The following is a 21,173-nucleotide window of genomic DNA, read 5'->3' on the forward strand; positions in this document are numbered from 1 at the left end:
CTCTGAGGTTAAATGTACTAGCTGCTCTTCCAAAGGTGGTGAGTTCAATTCCCAGCAACCACATGATGGCTCACAACTATCTATAATGAGATCTGGTGCCCTCTTCTGGTGTGCAGGTGTACATGCACACTGCACATAAGACTCACTTAACAAAACATGCGAAGGGCAAATAGAGTAGTGAAGTGGTAAATAGAGGGAAATTTTCAGGGCAACTTTGGCTGTATATAATTGAGTCCCAAGGGACAAAGCACAGTAAATATTGAATGAGAACGCACACACACACCCAAAATCCAAAGAAACAAAAAACAATTTGATAAAAACTATAAACACAAAAAATTCCAAACAATGGGATGAATTATGAAGAAAATTGTCATAATCAAACCAGGCATTAAAAATTTATCATAATAAAGCAAAAATGTTCTTAATCCTTAATAGTTGCCAAAGTGAGAAGGATATACACAGACAACTGAAGATAACAATCCCAGCAGGTCGTCACCAGAAGGAAGTCAGAAGACACTGGAGCACCATTTTAAATGCCACCTGGTTGGCAGACTGCCTGGGTCTCCCAGCACAGGCACACCTAACATTCTCTGTCTGCCTGCCTTAGTCTTGTAAACTGGGACTACTGGTCTGTGCCACCCTCCACACCTAGATAGCATACTATTTTTAAGATTCTAAAACAGAAACTACCAATTTTCAATTTCTTACTGAGCAAAAATATTTTTTTAGATGAAGGTAAAATAAAGACATTTTAACACATAGGAATCCTAATAGAATTCATCGCCACCAGAAATGCACTTAAAAGAAAACCCTATTTTTAGTAAGAAGAAAATGATACCCCAAACAAAAACATAAAGAAAGTAAAAAGAAATAGAAATGGGGGAAGAAAAATAGAAAGGAAAAGGATAGAAAAGAAGGGTAAAAAATGAAGGCAAAGGAAAAAGGGCAACATATTATAGATATGAAAAAGCAGAAAACCACAATTTACTCTCCATTTAAACAATAAAGTAAGTATTAACAGATATAGAAGCAGCAAAGCTCCCCTTTGGAAGTAAAATATTTTCGTGAGACCCAGGAAACAAACACGTATGTACAGCAGACTACAGGAAAAGTACAATGCTCCACAGAGTCATAAATGTATTCAAGGAAAACCTCAGCCAGCCAGCCAAACTCTCCCGACCAAGGGTTTTAAGCACATGTCCAGTAGTATTCTCAAATGGGACTAACATGAGCAAAACAGGGAAAATTAGTAAGTATAAACTTTTCCATAAGTAATGCTGAACATGGAAGGAAATAGGAAAATACAGAACCCAAAACCATTTTGAACACACAAATAATTGGCATTACACTAACTACATCCTCTAGCCAAAAAGGCATAATAGAAGAAATCAAGAGAAAGTAACAAGAAAAGCTTGATGCAATTCTGAGGCCAGCTGGGCTGTAGTGACAACTTGTATCAAAGACTGCAAAGACAACTTATGATAAAAGAGTTGTACAAAAAAAAGAAATGATTAGGGGCTGGAGAGATGGCTCAGAGGTTAAGAGCACCGTCTGCTCTTCCAGGGGCCCCGAGTTCAATTCCCACCAACCACATGGTGGCTCACAACCATCTGTACTGGGATCTGGTGCCCTCTTCTGGCATACAGATGTACATGCAGCCAGAACACTAAACAAATAAATAAATAAATCTTTAAAAGAAACAAACAACTAGGAAGGAGGCAGGAAAACAATGGCATACCCTTGGAAGGATCTATTTACCCTTCAACATATATCTACATAAAACACACACCAACATCCTGCAGACGGTGACAATCTCAAGCTTTCCCATAGGTAAAGGAACAAGAGGAGGGTTAGGAATCCTCAGCCATGTCCTTTCAAGGAATTATCAGAAGTACTAGTCAATTTAGAAATGCTAGTCACAAAATGAAACTACTGTTTCCAAATGATTCTTGCAACACACACACACACACACACACACACACACACACACACACACACACACACACACACACATGAATTTTAAGAATAAAAGTTTTGCAAGAGTGATGGATATAAAACTCAATTTTTAAAGATTAGCTAATTTAAGACATCTATACGATATATTCTTTTGATGTACCACTTATAACCACAAATCAAAGTATTTAGTTGTAAATATGAGTGAGGTCTGTTTAAAGGTAAGACGCTGAGAAAACACTAGAGTTCCCAGATAAGAAGAAAGCTGTAAAATGGTCACTCTTCCAGGCCAAAGTCAGTACAGTTCCACTCATAAACTTGGGGGTAGGGGGAGTGGTGTTCTTAGTTGGAGGAGAGTCTTAATTTTTAAAAAAAATGTGTCACAGAGTGAATGAACAAAGTCAAGATTCACTTAAAACCAAGGTTAATGACATAAAAACCAAACACAAACTATGACAATCTGAAAACAGAACAGCATTTCCGGGAATGCACAAGCTTGTCAAAGTCACAGAATACAGAGAAGACAGAGCATGGGCGCGTCACAGACACAGAGCAGCACTGGTTAGTTACTGTGGAGCTGACTAGGTGGAGAGGATGCTGGACTCCTAACACAGACCTTTACAATCAATTTCAGATAGATTAAAAGTTAAGTATGAAAGGCAGAATTTACAATCTTTAAAAGACTGTGAGCGTACACTTAATTTCAATAGGGAAACATTTCAAATATTATTTCAATGAATTGTGACATTATTTAATGTCTGACAAATACCAATCACATGGATGAAACTCAAAATCAGTATACTCTCAAACATACTCCTAAAAGACTTCTTGGGAACTGTCTATTCAAGAAATTTGGTGTATAGTTTCTCAGATAACCTCCCTAGCTTCATAAAGCCCCTTTTATTATTTTCGTTCAATGCTTAAAAGCACGTAGCTTCTCTTCTGGGATGCTGCTGGCTCCATTCTCCCTCGCGTTCTCCCCTGGCCCCTGTCTTCCCACATACTGCCCTCTTCTGATTCCACTCGTTAGAGGAAGGAGCACTTGTGGAGTCCTCTCACAGCACTTAACAGAGCAAGGCTGCACCACTTACTTCAACCTGCCATGAGATCTCTTACAGTCATCTAATGGATTTGGGGGGGGGATCTATAAATGAAGGGGTTTGGGGTTTTCATCTTCTTTCATTCTGGGGCTCCCAAAGATACCATTGCTCCAATTTTATTACAAACATTTTAGTGAAGATTTGGTTTGGCTATTTACTGTTTTAATATGGGAATTCAGAAAGATGTAAAATCAAATGAAGCTGCAATCATTAATAGCATCATCAAAGACAACTTTGCTTGCCCCTATGTTTTCTCTGGCTCACAGAATTATTTGTATGAGTAATTTCAAATTTAATAATGACTATATTCCACATTCATAGTTGAGATAATTCAGTTGCATTTTTCATGTAAAGCGTAGGGCCTAAATTCTCAAAACGGGGCCATAGTTACAAAATGAAAACAAGGTGTGCCACCAGATACTTTTAATCTTTGGAAAATAAAATTGTATCTGATACCATTTAAGCTATCACTGTAGGACATTTGGCTAAACACACTTACTTAGCAGAATTCTTTTGGTCCTATTGGGAACCACAGGAACTATTAAAAAACAAATGTGCGCACAACCCAAGACACTAAGAGTTTTATTACAAGTAAACGTGTTTTCTAGAAAACAAATGTCATGGGGCAGACAGATGGCTCAGTGGGTAAAGACACCAGCCACAGAGCCTGAGGTCCATAACCAGGATCCACATGCTGAGAGGAAAGAACCAACCCTAGCAAGCTGTCCTCTCACGACCACCATGTGCACACTGTGTTATCTGTGAACACACGTGCTACAAGCACGCAGGATTTAACAACAATCATAAAAATAACGTAGAAAACAACTTTGATATAATTTTATGATTTCCGAAGAAAACCGTTTGCTTGTAACACAAGGGGAAGGCTAGCATAACGTAACAATGAGCCAGCCCTGAGGAATTTGGGAATTTGTTTAACCTGACGTTTTTAGTTGGCCAGGGAAATGCAGGAAAGGGGGACAGATGGCCAAATAAAATACCAACCTTTAGTTTACAATCTTAGGTTATAAATTCCAAGTAACTTCTGCTGCTGAAACTGTGACTGTGGCAGGAACATAGCATTACACTACTGTCATTACTACTGCTGTTCTGCACCACCTCAGTTTGTAGCTGTCATGTGCAAAAGAACCAAACATAAAAAGTCACCACTTCAAGGTTTAGCCCCTCTACTGCTCTGTATCTCTGTCCAGACAACAAGCTCACTAGATTTAGTCGTGTGTGTGTGTGTGTGTGTGTGTGTGTGTGTGTGTGTGTAAGAGAGAGAGAGAGAGAGACAGAGAGAGTAAGAGAGAGAGAGAGAGAGAGAGAGAGAGAGAGAGAGAGAGAGAGAACGGGAGGAGGCGGGGAGAGAGAGAGAGAGAGAGAGAGAGAGAGAGAGAGAGAGAGAGAGAGAGAGAGAGAGAGACTGAGACTGTCTTATCTGCTTACTCTTCCTTACCTTCATTCTGGACCGAACAGCAACAAGCACTAAAACTGACCCCCATCATTACTCTAGGAACCAGATCTACTGATTAAACTTAACTTAAACTATTAAGTACTTATTTTTTAAAAAAAAATCCCACAGATTACATTCTACTAAGCATTCTCTTATATTCACTATCTATCTTTAGTATCTTACATATTAGAAGATGGGCAAATGTTCATGTTTCTAAATATATTAGAGCAAGCTAAGTAGTACAATTATGACTCTGAGACATCGTCAATTAGCCATAGACGTGTCTGGACTACAGATAAATTTTTCAATACTAACTTATACAAATAGAAAGAGGTACTTTCATTACTTACACTTAAACTTTCATTGCAGTATAAAATGTTAATCTGTACATAGTAATGCTTAGAACTTACCAAGCAGAAACACACCTTCCTAACCATTTACATGTTTAATAATTAGGTTAATTTATACTTTATATTATACTGTCAAGTGTTAAGTATTTAACTTGAAAAAGTGACTGGGGGTTAGGTAGGCTGAAAGTTTGTTTTTCCTACTCTTAATAATAGAATGTAAGGCATAACTTGTCAAACACTGCCATAAAAACATGATGTGCCTGTAAATTAAAGAACTATATGCATAGTAAAAACTACATATAAAGAGGAGTGAAACACCAACCTCAAATTAATGATAACTTTTGAAAAGGAGAACAGGAAATAAGACACGGCACTATCTCCATATATAAGCAAACCAAAAATACTCACTTGTTTAAAAAGAAACAGCAAATCATATTTGCACTTTTACTCATTAGTAAAGATCACACAGCAAACCACTAAGAAAAAAGTTATGAAGGTGAATCCATATTGGACTTAGTGTTTTTCTTCAACATTTTTCAAAGAACAAATTTATTTTTATTGTTAAAAAATAAATGAAAGGTTCTATTCAGGGTAAAAATCTTGCAAATATCCCTAGTAGATATGCAACATAGTTCTCTGTTTCTTTCTTTCAGTTTTTTCACCATAATTTTATTCAAGCACTATGCACTGAGCATCTATCTACACAGCAGGTACCACGCAAACAGTACTTCGGTTAGTGGCAAAATAAACAGAGACGTGTGCAGTTTTCGGCAAGCTGATGACATCCACACTAAAGTGTTATCTTACAGTTCTATAGAATGACGGGAACAGTTAGTGTGCACCAGTCAGGACAGCAGCCACTAGCAGATGTTCACACTGAGCATTTTAACTGTGGTGTGAATGGCTGGTAAACTAAAAGTTTAATATTTAATTTAAGCGAGTTTAAGAAGCCAATTGTGGCTCCTGTCTACAGTATACAGGTATACAGGAAACTGAAGGAAAATAAAAGCTGCTCCGAGTAAAGACGGACACTAATCTACAAGTACACAGGACTTGAGAGCAAGAGAAAAAGCCCTGAGTCCATTATAGGGCAGCTTCTAGAAAAATGGAAATCAAATTATTGAGTTATGAAGAAAGGATGTCATTCCATAAGAGATCCAAATTATTTAAAATGTGGGATATATAAGGTACAAGGAGAGTTAAAGCAGCTTTTAATTACTAAGCCCAACAATGACAATGAAAGAAGAGGCACTGGGGGCATAAAAATCATGTGGAGGAACAGAAAGGTCAGCTAGGTGCTATGTTTTGAGGCTGAGTATCAGAGAAAGCCACTGGTGAGTCAAAGTGGTAACTAAGATGATTTAAATTTGTGCATGCTCATAGCTGTGGCAAAATTAGTGTAAATTGCAGGAAGATAAAACTATAGAAAAAATTCAAAAGTGACATAATGCCCACTTTCTTATAAAGAGCAAGATAACCCTTTCAAAATGAATCAACTATGAACCATTTAAATAAACTGCTTCCTAGGCAAACAAACTTCATCTACTACATTCAAATCCCTAACTGGGCTTATTGACAAACAAAATATACAAAGTTGATACTAATACAGCAATCAGTATTTCAACTCATGTGTCACTAAAAGTCACTATGAGGTCTGTATGGAAATGAGAATCATACAGTCTTCTTGTTAATCTCAAATATTAGGCTATTGTCAGGATGCTTAAAGGGACAAATTCCAAAAACCAAAAGCTCTCAAATATATGAAAAGTTATATTTTTTAAAAAGTCTACTTTAACAATCAAAAAAAAAAAAAAAACCTTACAAAGTAAAAATTTTATAAACCCCAAATTAGTTTCATCTTAGATACACACTCCTAAAAGCTACTAAAAAATACAATTTTTACTGTGGTGATTCAACATTCTGTGACTATCCCATACATTCATAACAAATTCATCTTAATACTAGATAATAACCCATGTTCTTTTAAGAGGAGGCTTCAAAAAGAAAACAATTTTACAATTACAATCCAAACTTAACTATTTCCTAAGATGTTTCAATATACATTGGACACCACTCTGTAGCAATAAAAGGCAAACAGGAAAATATTTTCAGCCAAAGGCTAACCAAGAATGTATTTTTTTTTTCATGCAAGCTCAAATACTTGTATTATTATCTGCATATTATGTGACTGGAATAAAGAACTTTTACACCAGTGTAAGCAGAATAAGGAACTCTTCTCATTTGCAAAGTATAACTCTGCTTTATCCCTTCTGTAAGTATGAACTCTGGAAGTGGACATGAGTACGGCTGCGTGACACACAGTAGCGACAATGTGTTACTCAAACAAAAGCTCTGCACTCACACTTGGTAAATGGGACTGTGAGCCCTGAAATGCCTCATAACCGAGAACCACAATATTCTTGTAGTAATTTAGCAAAACCCAACAAAGATGTAAAAGTCCAAGTGTGAACAATTGAAGCCTTAAAAGTGAAAGCTGCTAGAAGTGGTTATGAGGCAGGAAGACTCACAGAGCAAGTATCAGTGATGAGCTGCGGCTGCTCAAGTCTCTGAGGTCCAGTCAGAGGGGAGGCTAGAGAACTGATGCAGCACGGGCTCAGCTTACTCTGGCTTATTAACATAATGAAGATCTGGCCAGAAACTTCATCCATCAAGTCAGTTGGGAGCTCTAGGCAGGTCAGACACAGAAGCATCTTCTCCTGGGGACAGTGCTTCAAGCCCAAGCCTAAGGCATATATATAATCAAAGGCTCTTTGCTGACACATACCATAAAACTCACTTTCAGTCTTCCCCATTGCTCATGCCTCAATGCAGCCAAAGAAAGAACTAATTGCACTAAAACAAATGCTGAGTATATGAGTGGGTAGCTGTCCAAGGCTGGCGTGTCACACTAGTTGTCTTTTAGTCTCAAACGACAAACTCCTGAGGAGAGGAGCAGAGGGCTGGACACATGTCTGCACAGGAAGGCTAACAGCTCATCCCACATGGATGTACTCAGTACCTGACATTACTTCACAGTTTCATACTGGATTCACTACCCAATGAAATGAAGCAACTTTCCATCTAAAACTTAACTCCAAACCCTGTTTCTTTTTCTTTTTTTTTAATATTAAAAAATCACTTCAATAACACTGTCTTTAAAGTTCACCTTCTTTTGAAAGCTCAGGAAGAAATAGGAATGTTACACTTCCACTATCCACTGAGCGCCCCTACATAACTATATAAAGAACGGATGTGTTAAATAAGTAAGGGAACGAGAGTCTGATGCTGTAAGGACAGCACATTAGTCACAAATCAAACATTATACGGGTCATCACATAGCCCTGGATTTCATTTCTATTTCCTCTATAGCCTATCCAATGGTGTCTACATTTCTCTAACACTCTATTACACAAAATATAACCACAAACTTCCATCTCATTCTCTTAGGAATATGTGTAAAATACGTTATGAATTTCTGCCTTTAAATCCAGCCATAAAAATCATATATTATGTAAAAAAAAATTTCTGGTACTAAAAATATATATTATAAACACGTTTCTTTTTGAAAAATGTTCACAATTATTTCAAGCTGTCAATAACATTATGTAAACTTAAATTTATAAACAAATCTTCAGAAGGTGTATCCATTGTAATCTGCTAGTTCCAATTAAACATCACATTAAAACACTTCCATGTAGTCATGACAAATGGAGAAAAGAGAAGGGAAAAATATTCTTACCTGGTAGTTTCTTTTCTCAGATAATGTATGTCCATCAGTCCTCACCATAGAGTCGTGTCCTTTCCTCACAGTACTGGAGGCAATCAAATAGAACTGTCACTCAAGGGTCGTGTCACAGGAAGGACCGCCCACCAGTTCTCCCTCTAGAGTAGAATTATTCAAAAGCCATGAAAATTACTAACATGTAAATATACATAACATTAACAAACATATTCAACATAACACACAAAATACAAAGAGAGCAAAACCAAAAAGTAACTGCATTCTACTCCCTCTTCCCATAGGCATCCAAGGCAGGCAACTAAGCACTAGGCGCTGAGTAGAGATTGCTTATTAAGTCCCCTTGACACCTATCTCCACCTTTATGTCAGTCTATCAGACAAGCACACACAGAAGAAACTTAAAAGTGAGTGAAAACAAAACTGGTAGAAAGAAAAAAAAACTTACCCCTAAAGGGGTGGGTGGGTGGGTGGGTGGGTGGTGTGTGTGTGTGTGTGTGTGTGTGTGTGTGTGTGTGTGTGTGTGTGTGTGTACACACTAAATATTCTCTGGGTATTCTCCAAATATACAATTAATTCAGAATCAGTCATTTAACTAGGCATCCCCACCGCACTGCCTATACTTGGATTCTAGGAATGTAAGCTATTTATATATTGATTCATGTCACTCACAAAACTTATTTTCACATTAAAAGATGGAAACACCAGGCATTTTTAAAGATGTTAGATTATAAACCCAGTTCAATGTTCAACGTGATTCTAACAACACAATAAAGGCCTGCCTTTCAGCAGTCCAACTTCATGCACACTCCAACAGGATTCACTTTTTGGCACTGTGAGAGGGGGTTTTTAATGCGCTTTGGGGGGGGGGACGGACACAGGGTCTCTGTGTAGGCTTGGCTGTCCTAGACTTGCTTTGTAGACCAGGCTGCACTCGAACTCACAGAGCTCTGCCTGTCTCTGCTTCTGTGAGTGCTGGGAGTAAAGGTGAGCACCACTGCAGCCAGCTAATGCTCATTTCTTAACCTGAGTAAATAAACACAAAATAAATATGCACTGTGCATGACAGGTTTAAGAAAATGAAACTGAGACAAGAATCACCATGGTATTTCAAAAATATATAATAAAATTCAAAGTTCAAAGATTTAAAGGTAGTCCTAGCAAGAATGTGTCAGATACATTTTCAGGACAATTACCTTTAGTAGTATAAAACATTTACTCCTAGAAAAATAGTCTACATAGCAACTGAACTAACAATGTTGCTATCCATTATAATTTTGCATTCAAATTTAAAGCAACTTATATTTACTATTACATGAAATGTACATTACGATGAGATACTGAAAACATCTAATTTATAAACCGTAAGCTAGGTGAGGGCTGAGCTGGCTCAGTAGGTAAAGTACCTGCCTTGCAAGCATGAAGACCTCAGGTTCCATCCCTAGAGCCCAAGTATGGGCTCTGGGTGGAAGAGGGGCAGACAGCAGATTCCTGAAGCTCACTGGTCTGCCACCCAGCAGAACCCAATCAACCAATGCATTTCAGGTTCAATGAGAGCAACTCCAATTGACGAAACTTCACATGGCTCCTAATGACACCTTCCACATCCACACATCAAATACATTACATATATACATAACACTACACAAACTCTTTCTTTCAATTTTACGTATTTTTAAATTAAGAATATGCACGCATGTCTGTGAATGGGTTTGTTGACATGACAACAGTGCTCAAGAGGCCAGAAGAGGGTGTCAGGGCCCCTGTTAAGATGGCGTGAGCCACATGACATGGATGCAAGGAAGCAAACCCAAGTCCTCTGCAAGAGCAGTTAAATACTTATGACCCCATACTTGAGAGCCCGTAATTCAAAAACAACAACAATCTCAAACTAATGTTATTAAAAAGGACAAACACAAAGTTTTACAAACACGTATTCTGTTAAGAGAATAATTTTAAATAAAAAACTAACATCATTGACAAAGTTTTACAAGGAATCCATATAGTAAAATTACAGAAATGCAGAAGCTATGGTTTTACTCAGTTTTGACCATCATACATGCACGGTGCATGTTGGACTGAATACTTCAAGATGCCCACCTCTACAGCAAAACTTGAACTGCTCATAGAAACTTTTTACGTGCTTTTGTTAAAGTATGTGTCTCAAAAAATAAGGGTTTTTCCATCATTAGTATATGGACTACTATAAATGAGGTCACTACTTAAACTCTTTGCATTTATTATTTAATGTACGCCATTCTTGAGAGTGATGCAGAATTTGCAAATGCTGGGCAAGTACTCCACCACAGGTCTATATTCCTGAGTCAGGAATTAGGGTAGCTTAAAGAAAAATTACCACATGAACTGGGTGTCCCAGAACAATAATGTAGCACATATTTTGTTTTGCTTGGTTGTCTGTCTCTGTCTGTTTCTGTCTCTGTCTCTGTCTCTCTGTCTCTCTCTCTTACACACACACACCCCACCTTTTTTTCATTATATAGCTCCTAAATGGTAATCTTGTTTTTAATATTAGTATATAAAAGAATCAATAAACGTTTAAGATAGGATCTATCTTACTTCATGCTAACTGAATCCAGTGGACAATAATCTAAAATTTCAGTCACTATTTATAGAATAAGAATGCTTTCTTCCTTAAATATATTTTGTTTGGGTAAAATTTCATATAGTATACTTTCATATTATATAAATTTTATCAAAAGACACATTTAACATCTAAAAGTAAGCAACACAACTTTTAATACCTTAATGCTACATAACTTTAAGATCCACTTCCTGGTTAAACAAAAAAGGATAATTGGGAATAAAATTTTATATGCTAAGTAATACTTTAATAATAAAAAAATAACAGCTTACCAGTAATTTAAAAGAAAAAATACTTACTTTGAAAAATGACAGTTTTATTAGAAGGGAAAATATATTTACTTTTTGCTTTTTTCTACATTTCAAGATTCTAACCAGGATAGTAATTAATGTTCTATATTGAAGGAGCATTATCTTTTTCAAAATAAACAAGATTAAAAGCACCTTTTATAGTCTTCTGAGCAAATATGAATAATTAGCATTTGTCGCCACTATCTTCACCTGTTGTATTAAATAAGGCATTGAATAACGCAATGTGGTAATAATTCACATCAGGGAAATAAAATGATGTGCAATAAATGAAAGAGGACATTATATATATGCACCTATGAAAAGGAACAACCAGGAGCAAGAATGTAAACAAGTTTATATACTGTTTTCCCCCTGAAAGTCCTACAAATAGTTAGAAGTCTGTGTTTGTCAAACTACAGTAAATTTTTCTATCAAGCAGAGATATCCATGAAGAGAGGAAAAAAGCTAGCTTTATTCATCCACTTTAAACCAGATGGAACATATGAAACAGCTTTGATAATCATTTAGGATATTAGAAAATATAACAAATGAACCAAGCTCTATCGGCCTCCCAGCTTACTGTAAGAAGGGCTTTAAGGCTCTGAGGCCAGAGTGGAAGCCAGAGTTCAAGGTTCTGAACAGTCTGAACAGTTCTGAGTTAGAGAGAGGAAACAGGCAACTAGACTTGCTTTCATAGGAACTTAACAGGTGTGAGCTGGAAAATGATTTGTATCTACACATGAAAGAGCTTCGGGCTAGAGAAAAGTTTTCTGAGAGCATACACAGTGGACACGTCCTCGAAGCTCATGTTGTCACCCACCAGAGCACAAGGACCTTGTAACGTGATGTCTCAAATTCAGAAGGTCATGAAGGAGAGCTCAGCTACCAAGTCAAGTAAGCTTTAGATAACAAGCTCAAAAAGAGATGAGCCTGATTCTAAGTAACATACCTACATCTTCAAGCAATAACAGTACACAAACCAACCCGACAAACTAGCATAAAGAACCCAACAGCAAGTATATGGCAGTTACCAAAAAGCAGGAACCTATAACTCATAAGTTGAAATATAACAAGTGAAAAGAAACAGATGGCAGAACTATTAGGCAAGGATATTAAAGCAGGTTATCATTAACTATATTCTAGATTTTCAAGTAAACATGTCAATGCAAGTTCGGTCTGGCTCAATGACAAAATACCTGACAGGAACTCCCCAGGTTCAAAGTTTCAGTCCATTAGTACAGATGAGGAATGGGGCCAGGAGCAAGACACACACATGAAGACTGGCCCCGGGGCTACCACTGCTTCTTCCCACCAGCTCACTGCCAGTGCCCTCCTCCTCCCCATCCTCCTCCCCCTCCTCCTAACAAGCTATTCTCTGGGAAGGCACCAGTGGGTTAGACAACTTATAGAACAACTCCATAAAGTTACCAGCTGGGGAAATGACTTAACAGTAGCTCCCAAAGATAAGAAGTTACACTTTACCAGCCTTCCAGGCATCTCAAACTCAATCAAGGTGACCATCAAATATCAAACAAGCTTTGTCAGCACAAAGAAATGTCCCTATGGTTACAATTTCTGTCTCCTGGCTTGAATAGCATGGCAACAGATTATCATCAAATGATAAAAACACACCAAAAAGTGAGAACATACAACTTGGTAAAATCTAAGCTAGGTCAGTAGACCAGGTATGACATTTCTGACACCAATAATGGACTATATTATGTAAAATCATACCTTTGGGGAAAGCTAAAATATAATAATATGGAACATCACTGACTTTATGATCAAAATGTACCTTTTAAGGTTCAGCATGATCTTCTAAAGAGTCAAATGTAAAGAAAAATACTTTCTTACTCTTCCTCACTCAAAGGCTAACATTGATAACTATTGTTGCAGGAAAAGCAAGAAAGACAAAGCCATATTTTTCTAATTTTAAAAGGAAAACATATAAATCCACAGATCCAAGTTCAATAGCTTTCAAGGAGAATAACAGTCAAGTCACCATAATATTGCAGAATAAAATCGCAGAGAAAGCGTTAGAAGACTTTCAGAGGAAGAGGAGCTGGCTAATGAATGACTCTCCTCAAGATTGATGCAGAGCACCAGAGACCAGAGTAACTTATCTTAAAGCAACGGTCTGGCACTCTAGGTCAGACTGGCCTCAAACAAGAGATGGTTTGCTTCAGCATCCTTCCCCCACCCTACCCTTGCAGGAAGTACAAGAGCATGCCATTAATGTGGAAACTTTTTTAAGTACAGAAAGAGATTAGCATTAAAGAGCTCTAAAATTCAAATAAGACAACTTTTAAAAGTGACAGTCATTTTAGAAGACAGTTTTAGCAATATACAGTTAAATACTGGCTTAATATATAACTAAGTAATTCTATCTACTACTTATCAGATTGAAATTTCTGTTCACATCTAAGCCAGTGTAAGAATGCTCCTATTAATAAGGGTATCATTCTTAGTAAATGGCTAAAATGATTATTTCAATGATAGAATGTTATCCAACAATAAAAAGGAACTATTAATTTAGGCAACATGGACAAATCTTTCATATATTTTTATATGAAAAAGAATTCAGACTGAACTTGACCAGGTAGGCACTCCTCCAAATCCAAGCCCCCAGCCTCACCTCTAGCTCTGCAGCAGGCCACCTCTGCTTCTTCCCTGCTAAACTCCCACAGCTCCTGGCCCCACTCCAATCCCCGCCCAGACCCATCTCCAGTGGGTCACACACATCTTCTCCTCTAAGCTTCCTCCATCCCACTGATTGCTTTATCCCAGCCCTGAACCCAAACAGGCATTTCCTGGGAACCTGCAGGCCTCTTCAGCCGACTAAGCAGACCAGCTCACTTCAGATCGTCACCACTCCCTCCTTCCCTCCAATACAATCCCCACCCATCCCAGCTCAGCTCCATCGCAGACCTTCTGCTGTGGCCTCTGGTCACTCTCTGCCCTCATCCGCAGGGTATTAAGCAGATCTTGGGGGAACCCTGCATTCCTCCCTCGTGTGGACCCCTCAACCTTCCTCCCATTCCTAAATTTCAGCCCCCAACACCTAAAATACATTTTACCTGGAACCCCCAGGAGCCACTCCGTAAGAGTATCTTTTATTCTCCTGGCTCAGTTGTTGTCTGGGAGGCTCACTGTCTCCTTCTGCTGTCCTAGGCCTAGCCCTGGAAGCTTCTAGCCTCCATACAATCTAACCTAGGCCTAGAATGTTTTCAGCCTCTGAGAATTACTGCTTAATGAGCTCACCCTTTCTTGTTCTTTCTGAGCTCTGGGCTGGCTGGTTCAACTCAGCTGTTCTGGCTCAAACTCCTCTCCCAGCTGACTTATTCAATCTGGCTTCTCTCTTGGCCTGGAATTGCTCTGCTTGGCCTCTAACTCAACAATCTGCTCTAATCTTCTGGCTTAGCCTGAGTTCTCTCTCTCTCTGCAACCCATCTTTCTATTACGGTCCGGGTAAAAACTCCCTCCTCTCTCTGTAAAATTGCCTCTTAAGTAGCTTCCCTTTCCTCTCTCTTAAGAGTTGGGCGTACCCTATTCTGTCAAATCTTCTGATTTGTAACTTTTTCCACAACTCCACTTTTAAACATGGGTCCTTCTTTCTACAAACAAACTCCTTAGTTTGGGATTAAAGGCATGTACCACCACGCCTGGATCTAAGCTTTTCTTTACCTGATTCTTGCTCTATACCAGGCTGGCCTTGAACTCAGATCTATTCGCTTCTGTCTCCTGGATTAAAGGCATGTTTGTATTCCAGCCAGCTCACACTGACCTAGAAGGTCTTTGGATGTGATCTCCTGTCAGACCAGTCATGTTTTGAATTAATATTTCTCTACACTACTCCTAGCGGGATCCCATAAAAATACCTGGAAGCACACAGCTGACACATTCTCCTAAGAACTAGAGATGGCAACAAAAACCAAAGAACAAAGCACTCAAGCAGCAAAAGGCCAGATATCACACCTACAATTACAAACTTCCTCAACCCTGATGCTTAGATGCCATCACAAACGCACAATCAGTAACAGCCAGGACAGCATGTCTCCATTACAGCCCAGCAACCCTACCTCAGCAGCTCTGAGCGTTCCAACAGAGCTGCAGCTCAAGACAAAGACCTTAATAGAGCTTTTATGAATATGATAGAGGTCCTGAAAGAAGAAATGAATAAATCCCTTAAAGATATCTATGAAAGCACAACAGTGGAAGGAAATGAATAAAAAGGTTTAAGAACTGAAAATGGAGGCTGGAAAGATGGCTCAATTGTTAAGAGCACTGGCTGCTCTTCCAGGGAGTTCAATTCCCAGTACCCACATGGCAGCTTCCAACTGTGTGTAATCCAGCTCCATGTGATTTGGCACCTTCGCACAGACATGGATGCATGCAAAAAAAACCAATGTATATAAAATAGGAAGGAAGGAACAAACGAACGAACGAATGAACTGAAAGTGAAAATTCAGACACAAAACGTCCAGGGTATATGGGATACTATCAAAAGACCAAATCAAATAATAGGAATACAGAAGAAAAAACCCAGGTCAGAAGCATAGAAAATATAGAAGAAGAAGAAGAGGAGGAGGAGGAGGAGGAGGAGGAGGAGGAGAATTTCCTAACCTTAAAGGAGATATATATATCAAAGTACACTAAGTACTGTAACCTAGAATTGCCAGTCAAACAGCCCCTTTCTCCTTTAAGTTGCTTTTGCCAGGTTCTTATCACAGCAACATGGTGATGTCTTTGATGTTAAGGGGGTTTCTTGAATGCAGCTGCTTTACATTTAAATAAACTGCACAACCTGGTACAACTCAATCTCCTCATGTTATATGAAGATAAAGACATGTGTTCTGGTTCCATGCAAAAGTAAAATAGATAAAAAACTAAAGAGAACTGAGTAGATATTCTTAAAATCTGTTTGATTTTAAGAATCACCTGTTTGAAAAGTTCTTCCTTAAAAATCAGTACCATATTACTAATCTCTGTGTTTACCTACACAGCAGTCATCTGAAGGTCACTTCATAGCAACACCTTTGGTTGGACAACAGAAATAAAATAGCACTACAGAGTAATTTCACAAGCGATAAGAATAGAGTGACGAGATAAAATACGGACATTTTTAAACAAGGAGTGACAGAAGTCATGCAAAAAACAAGAGAAATAAAAAATGGCTGAAAGAATATATAGAGTGTATAAGCCACAAACACACTGAGATAATGCATATGCTACGTTGAATGAGAATGTCCCCTATAGGCTCATAAATTTCATCACCTGGTCCCCAGTTGGTGGCACCATCTGTGGAAATTTCAGAGGTGTGGTCATGTTGGAGGAAGTCTGTCACTGGAACCAGGCTTCGCAAGTTTAAAGACTCCGTCATTTCCAGTTCCGTCTCTGCTCTGTGCTTACAATAAAGCATGTGAGCACTGAGCATCCTGCTCTAGCCACCATGCCTGCGGCTTTTTGCCATGCCTCCCCTCCACGACTGATGGCCTGGTGTCCCTTGGTTATGCTGTTTTATGACAGCAACAGTAATGTACTCACAGAAAAAGTTTGGTAGGACAGAACGCAGCTGATTTTAGTAGATGTGGGGAGGATGTCTAAGAGACTGAACTTAGACACAGGGTATACTGCTACAAGAAAGTTAAGTAGGAGCAGATTTAAGTAAGTAGTTACTTCAATCTTCAGTTACCGTTTTTCTGGTAAATACAAAGCAAAGCCATCAGCTCAAAGCACGGATATGAAAGGACACGTCAGGTCCATGCAGGGGAGAGATATAAAATGACTCTGAGAGTGAAGAAATAGGAGGGACAGCAACTAACAGCAACGCCAGGCAGTAAGGCAAGGAAGCGTGCGAGGCTGGTGCTCCTCAGATACAAGCAGCTGCGGGATGAAGGAGCACTGCAGGCAGAGGAGGGTCACAGCAAAGCTAGTGAGTGCAACAGAGCAGGAGAGAAGAAAGAGGGTTAGGCATTCAGGCAGAGATAACTTATGGTACATGGAGGAAGGAAGAAAAAGAATAAAAGGGGAAAGAACGGAAGAAGAATGAGGGAGGGAGGGAGGAGGAGGAGGAGTGTCATCACTGTCACACCTTGTCTTTTAACTTAGGGTCTCTGCAGTTGTTCCTGTTTTCCAATGATCTCAATTGAGCTTTTCACTGCCAAGCACCTTCATGGCACTGACATTTCTCCTTGTCTGTCTTCACGACAGCCTTCACTGGCCACCCAACTGCCTGACTTTTGTTCAGTTGTTTTGTCTGCATAATCCTTAGTATCTAAGTCCCTTAAAGAGGCCCTTTGTCTTTTACGCTTATCACTTTTATCTCAAGCACCAAACAGTGACAGATAACATAATACTTTATTGAATTAATGAACCACAAAATACTCTGAGAATGTTTTACTGACTTCAATTGCATGAAAACACCATTTCCTTTAAAAGCAATGCATATTAACATTTTGTATGGCAAGAATAAGAACAGCAAACAGAAGCTTAATTTTGAAAGTTGGATACTAAAAACCATTTTTAAAAAAGTCTTAAAATACAATTGTTTTTACTACCCTTGATATTCCTATGTAGGACCAGGCTTTTTGAGATGACTAGACTTTCTATGACTCTCCAACTTTAATTCCTTTAAAGATGAAGACCTTCAAGGTACTAAGCTGCACGCTTTGCATGTTCTTCTCCGCTATTTTAACAGTTGCCTAACTATAACAGACCTTCCTGTTGACTCCCCAATGTCTTTTCCACCTTGTGAATACTATGGCTGTTCCTATCTTCTAATTTTCCCATATCATTTAAGCATAAATATTCAATATAATCCAAGTATAATCCTACCTTACTTATCAGTGACATACTTACTAAAGCAGGGTCAAAGGAGAAATAATACCTACATTTTACTAACCCACTAACTGAATCGTGGTATTTACTTAATTGAAACTTGGGTAGAGAGCCCACAGATCTAATAGCTGTCTGCACCTGTGGATTGTGTCACCACTGAAATTCAGGAATTCCCAATCATTTCATTTGCTTCAAAATTCAAACTACCATTTATACCAGTATTAGTATGAACATTACAATGTATTATTACATCATGTTACTAAGCATGCCACTGAACACGCAATCATTATTTTAAACCAATATTCTAATACAACTAGCACTTTCAGAAGCATACTGATTTTGTACATATGAAGTATTATTTTAAGAAAGAACTTGCATATCTCACCCAAGAGCCATTCAGAAAACATAAAGGTTTGAAATCTTTAGAATAAGACAGCTGGGGTAAACTCTCAGAGCACATTTAGTTTAAATATCTTTGTATTAAAGATTTTTAAAAATTATAATTTGGGAAAGTCTTATACATATAGCTAATTAGTGGCAGCTGGGTAAAATAGAATCAGAAATAGAATTTCTGGCTCAAAATCTAGACTAGATCATCTTTGACGTGACCTGGCTTTAAGAAAGCGAACACACCTCCCTTTTTAGGAGTAGGAGTATCTCTATCTAGTCTAGAGCTCAGGAGGCAGGCTAGGCTGGCTCGCCAACTAGCCCCCCTGGGGATGCATCTGTCTCCAACCCCTAAGCCCTGAGAATATAAGCCCGCAGCACTACACCATTTTTAAACTGTGTGTTTTAGGGACCAAAATCAGGTCCTTAAGCACCTTATCAACTGAGTCCAAGACATAAAATCTTATATGTAACTAACAAGACAGCTTCAAGCTAACTAAAATAGTAACCCTGAAAGTAGAAACTAACACATACAACTTTACATTTGATTATTTCAATACTCCTCTCAGTTACAACAGACCATATAAACAAAAATCAGAAATAGGGGAGAAAAGCCATACACCCCCACTAACAGGGTAGACTGACATTCAAAGACCACTATAATTACAAAACACAAGCATTTTGTGTTTGTGTTTGGGCACAGCAAGTGGTCTACTTAACTAAACCTGCAGCCAAGATCACAAATTCTTTGAGAGAGAATGAACTGCACATCAAATGTCAGGTAGCTAGTGAGACGCTGGGAAACTTGGAGGCTGTCGGGATAGGTGCCCCTCACAAGAAGCATCTGGTAAAACCAAGGACTGCAGTGCAGACTTTCAATGCTGATCCGAAGAGTGGAGTCTGAGTCACACCTCTGATCCAAGAGAAGTAACATTCTGAACTGCCCTAAAGGCCACTAGATATCTATTAGAATCTTTTAGGATTATTTACAGCTGGAGGCTTTCTGTTAAAGAACAAATCCAAATAAGCCTGTCAATCATGTGGAGTGAACAAAGTTCCTGAGGGAAGCTCTTCGTACTACAGGTGTGAGAACACGTATGCGGGCTGCCTAAAATGTACCTGGGCCAGGGATCCCTTCGCACAGCGTCGTCTCTCACCCTGTCGGGGTGTGCTCCCCTTCACTCTGGGTACATACGTGTCACCTGCAGTTCTCTCCATGTGATCACAAGAACCAGGAAGCTGGAAATGTGCATGTGTGTATGAGTGTGAGCACATGTGTGTGTGCGCGTGCGTGCGCAGGCAGAAATTCTGGTCACACTAAGGTTTTTTTTTAATGATACATTTTAAAGAATTGCATTTGTACAAAGGATGTCTTCGGATAAATCCACAGCTTTAGTAAACAAATTTCCAAAAGCAAAGTAATTCTTACAGCAATCTCTAAACGACCAAAAAAAGAAATATACTAGGGACATGGAGGATAAATCACAATAAAAGGCAGAATAAACTGATCAAGAATTAAAAACACAAAAATTGTGAAATGCAAGTAAAGCAGTACTTTGTGGAAATGTCTAATTTCCAGTGCCTAGATTTAAAAGACAGATCAAGCTGACCATAAAATATTACACCTTCCAGAACAACTAAGAGGGTAGAAACGATGCAAGGGGACATGTCAGAGGGGGCACACAGAATTCTTTTTTAAAAAGTACACTATGAAGGAAATAGCAGTTTAGAGCTTAGCTTTAAGTAGGCAAGAATCAAATGCACCTTAGGGAGACTAACAGGTTAGAACTGTCAATGCAGAAAATGCAAGACTACTATGCTCCCAGGCATCAAAAGGACGATTAGAAAATACAAGAACAACTCTCACAAACAGACAAGTTAGATGAAATAACTTTGTCCTTTAAATTCCTGATAAGAATCTGAACAGCTTTGCATCTGCTTGAATAATTTAACTAAGAAAACCACTACCAGCATCCTAGGCCCAGGCAGTTTCACCAGTGCACAGCATATTTAAGGACAGAATGTATCCAGAAAACAAATCTACAATAAGTGAAATAAAACAACTGAATAAAACTGATAAACAGCCAACTCAACAGCAGTAGCTGAACAACTTTAATAATGTACATAATGGCTTAGACGATATGCCATGAGAACCAGAGCCTAACACGCATACAGAATGACTAGAGACGGCAAACCTCTATAAAATAGACAGTAAACAACCAAATATGCACTCTTCAGGATAATGGCAAACTGGATCATAAGTAAGTTTTAAATTGGAAAGGACTAAATAAAGTAGGCTACACAAGTGCAGCAGAATAAAATAACACAAAAGGAGATTTGCAAAAATCCACAAGTTTGTGCAAGTTAAACAACACTCTTCTTAAATACTAACTGTTAAAGCATGGGGGGACATAAAATGAAATAGAAAATATTTTTGGAAAAAACGGTACAAGATACTAAAAT

General features: G+C 38.4%; 1 protein-coding gene across 8 annotated transcripts in view; it reads right to left on the reverse strand.

Moving 5' to 3' along the window:
- CNOT2 (CCR4-NOT transcription complex subunit 2) overlaps positions 1–21,173 on the reverse strand; it is a 93,807-nt gene that overhangs the window by 55,815 nt on the left and 16,819 nt on the right. For 4 of the 8 annotated variants that reach the window (XM_084795363.1, XM_084795359.1, XM_084795365.1 and 1 more), the window contains exon 2: positions 8,596–8,738. In XM_084795363.1, the coding sequence (XP_084651489.1) occupies positions 8,596–8,643 (48 nt within the window). In that variant the 5' untranslated portion in view covers positions 8,644–8,738. Of the gene's footprint in view, positions 1–8,595; positions 8,739–21,173 lie in introns of those variants that run through there. The other 4 variants (XM_084795362.1, XM_084795364.1, XM_084795358.1 and 1 more) reach the window with 2 other exon arrangements.

This window comes from Acomys minous, assembly GCF_964271855.1.
Source record: "Acomys minous genome assembly, chromosome: 9".
NCBI lineage: Eukaryota > Metazoa > Chordata > Mammalia > Rodentia > Muridae > Acomys > Acomys minous.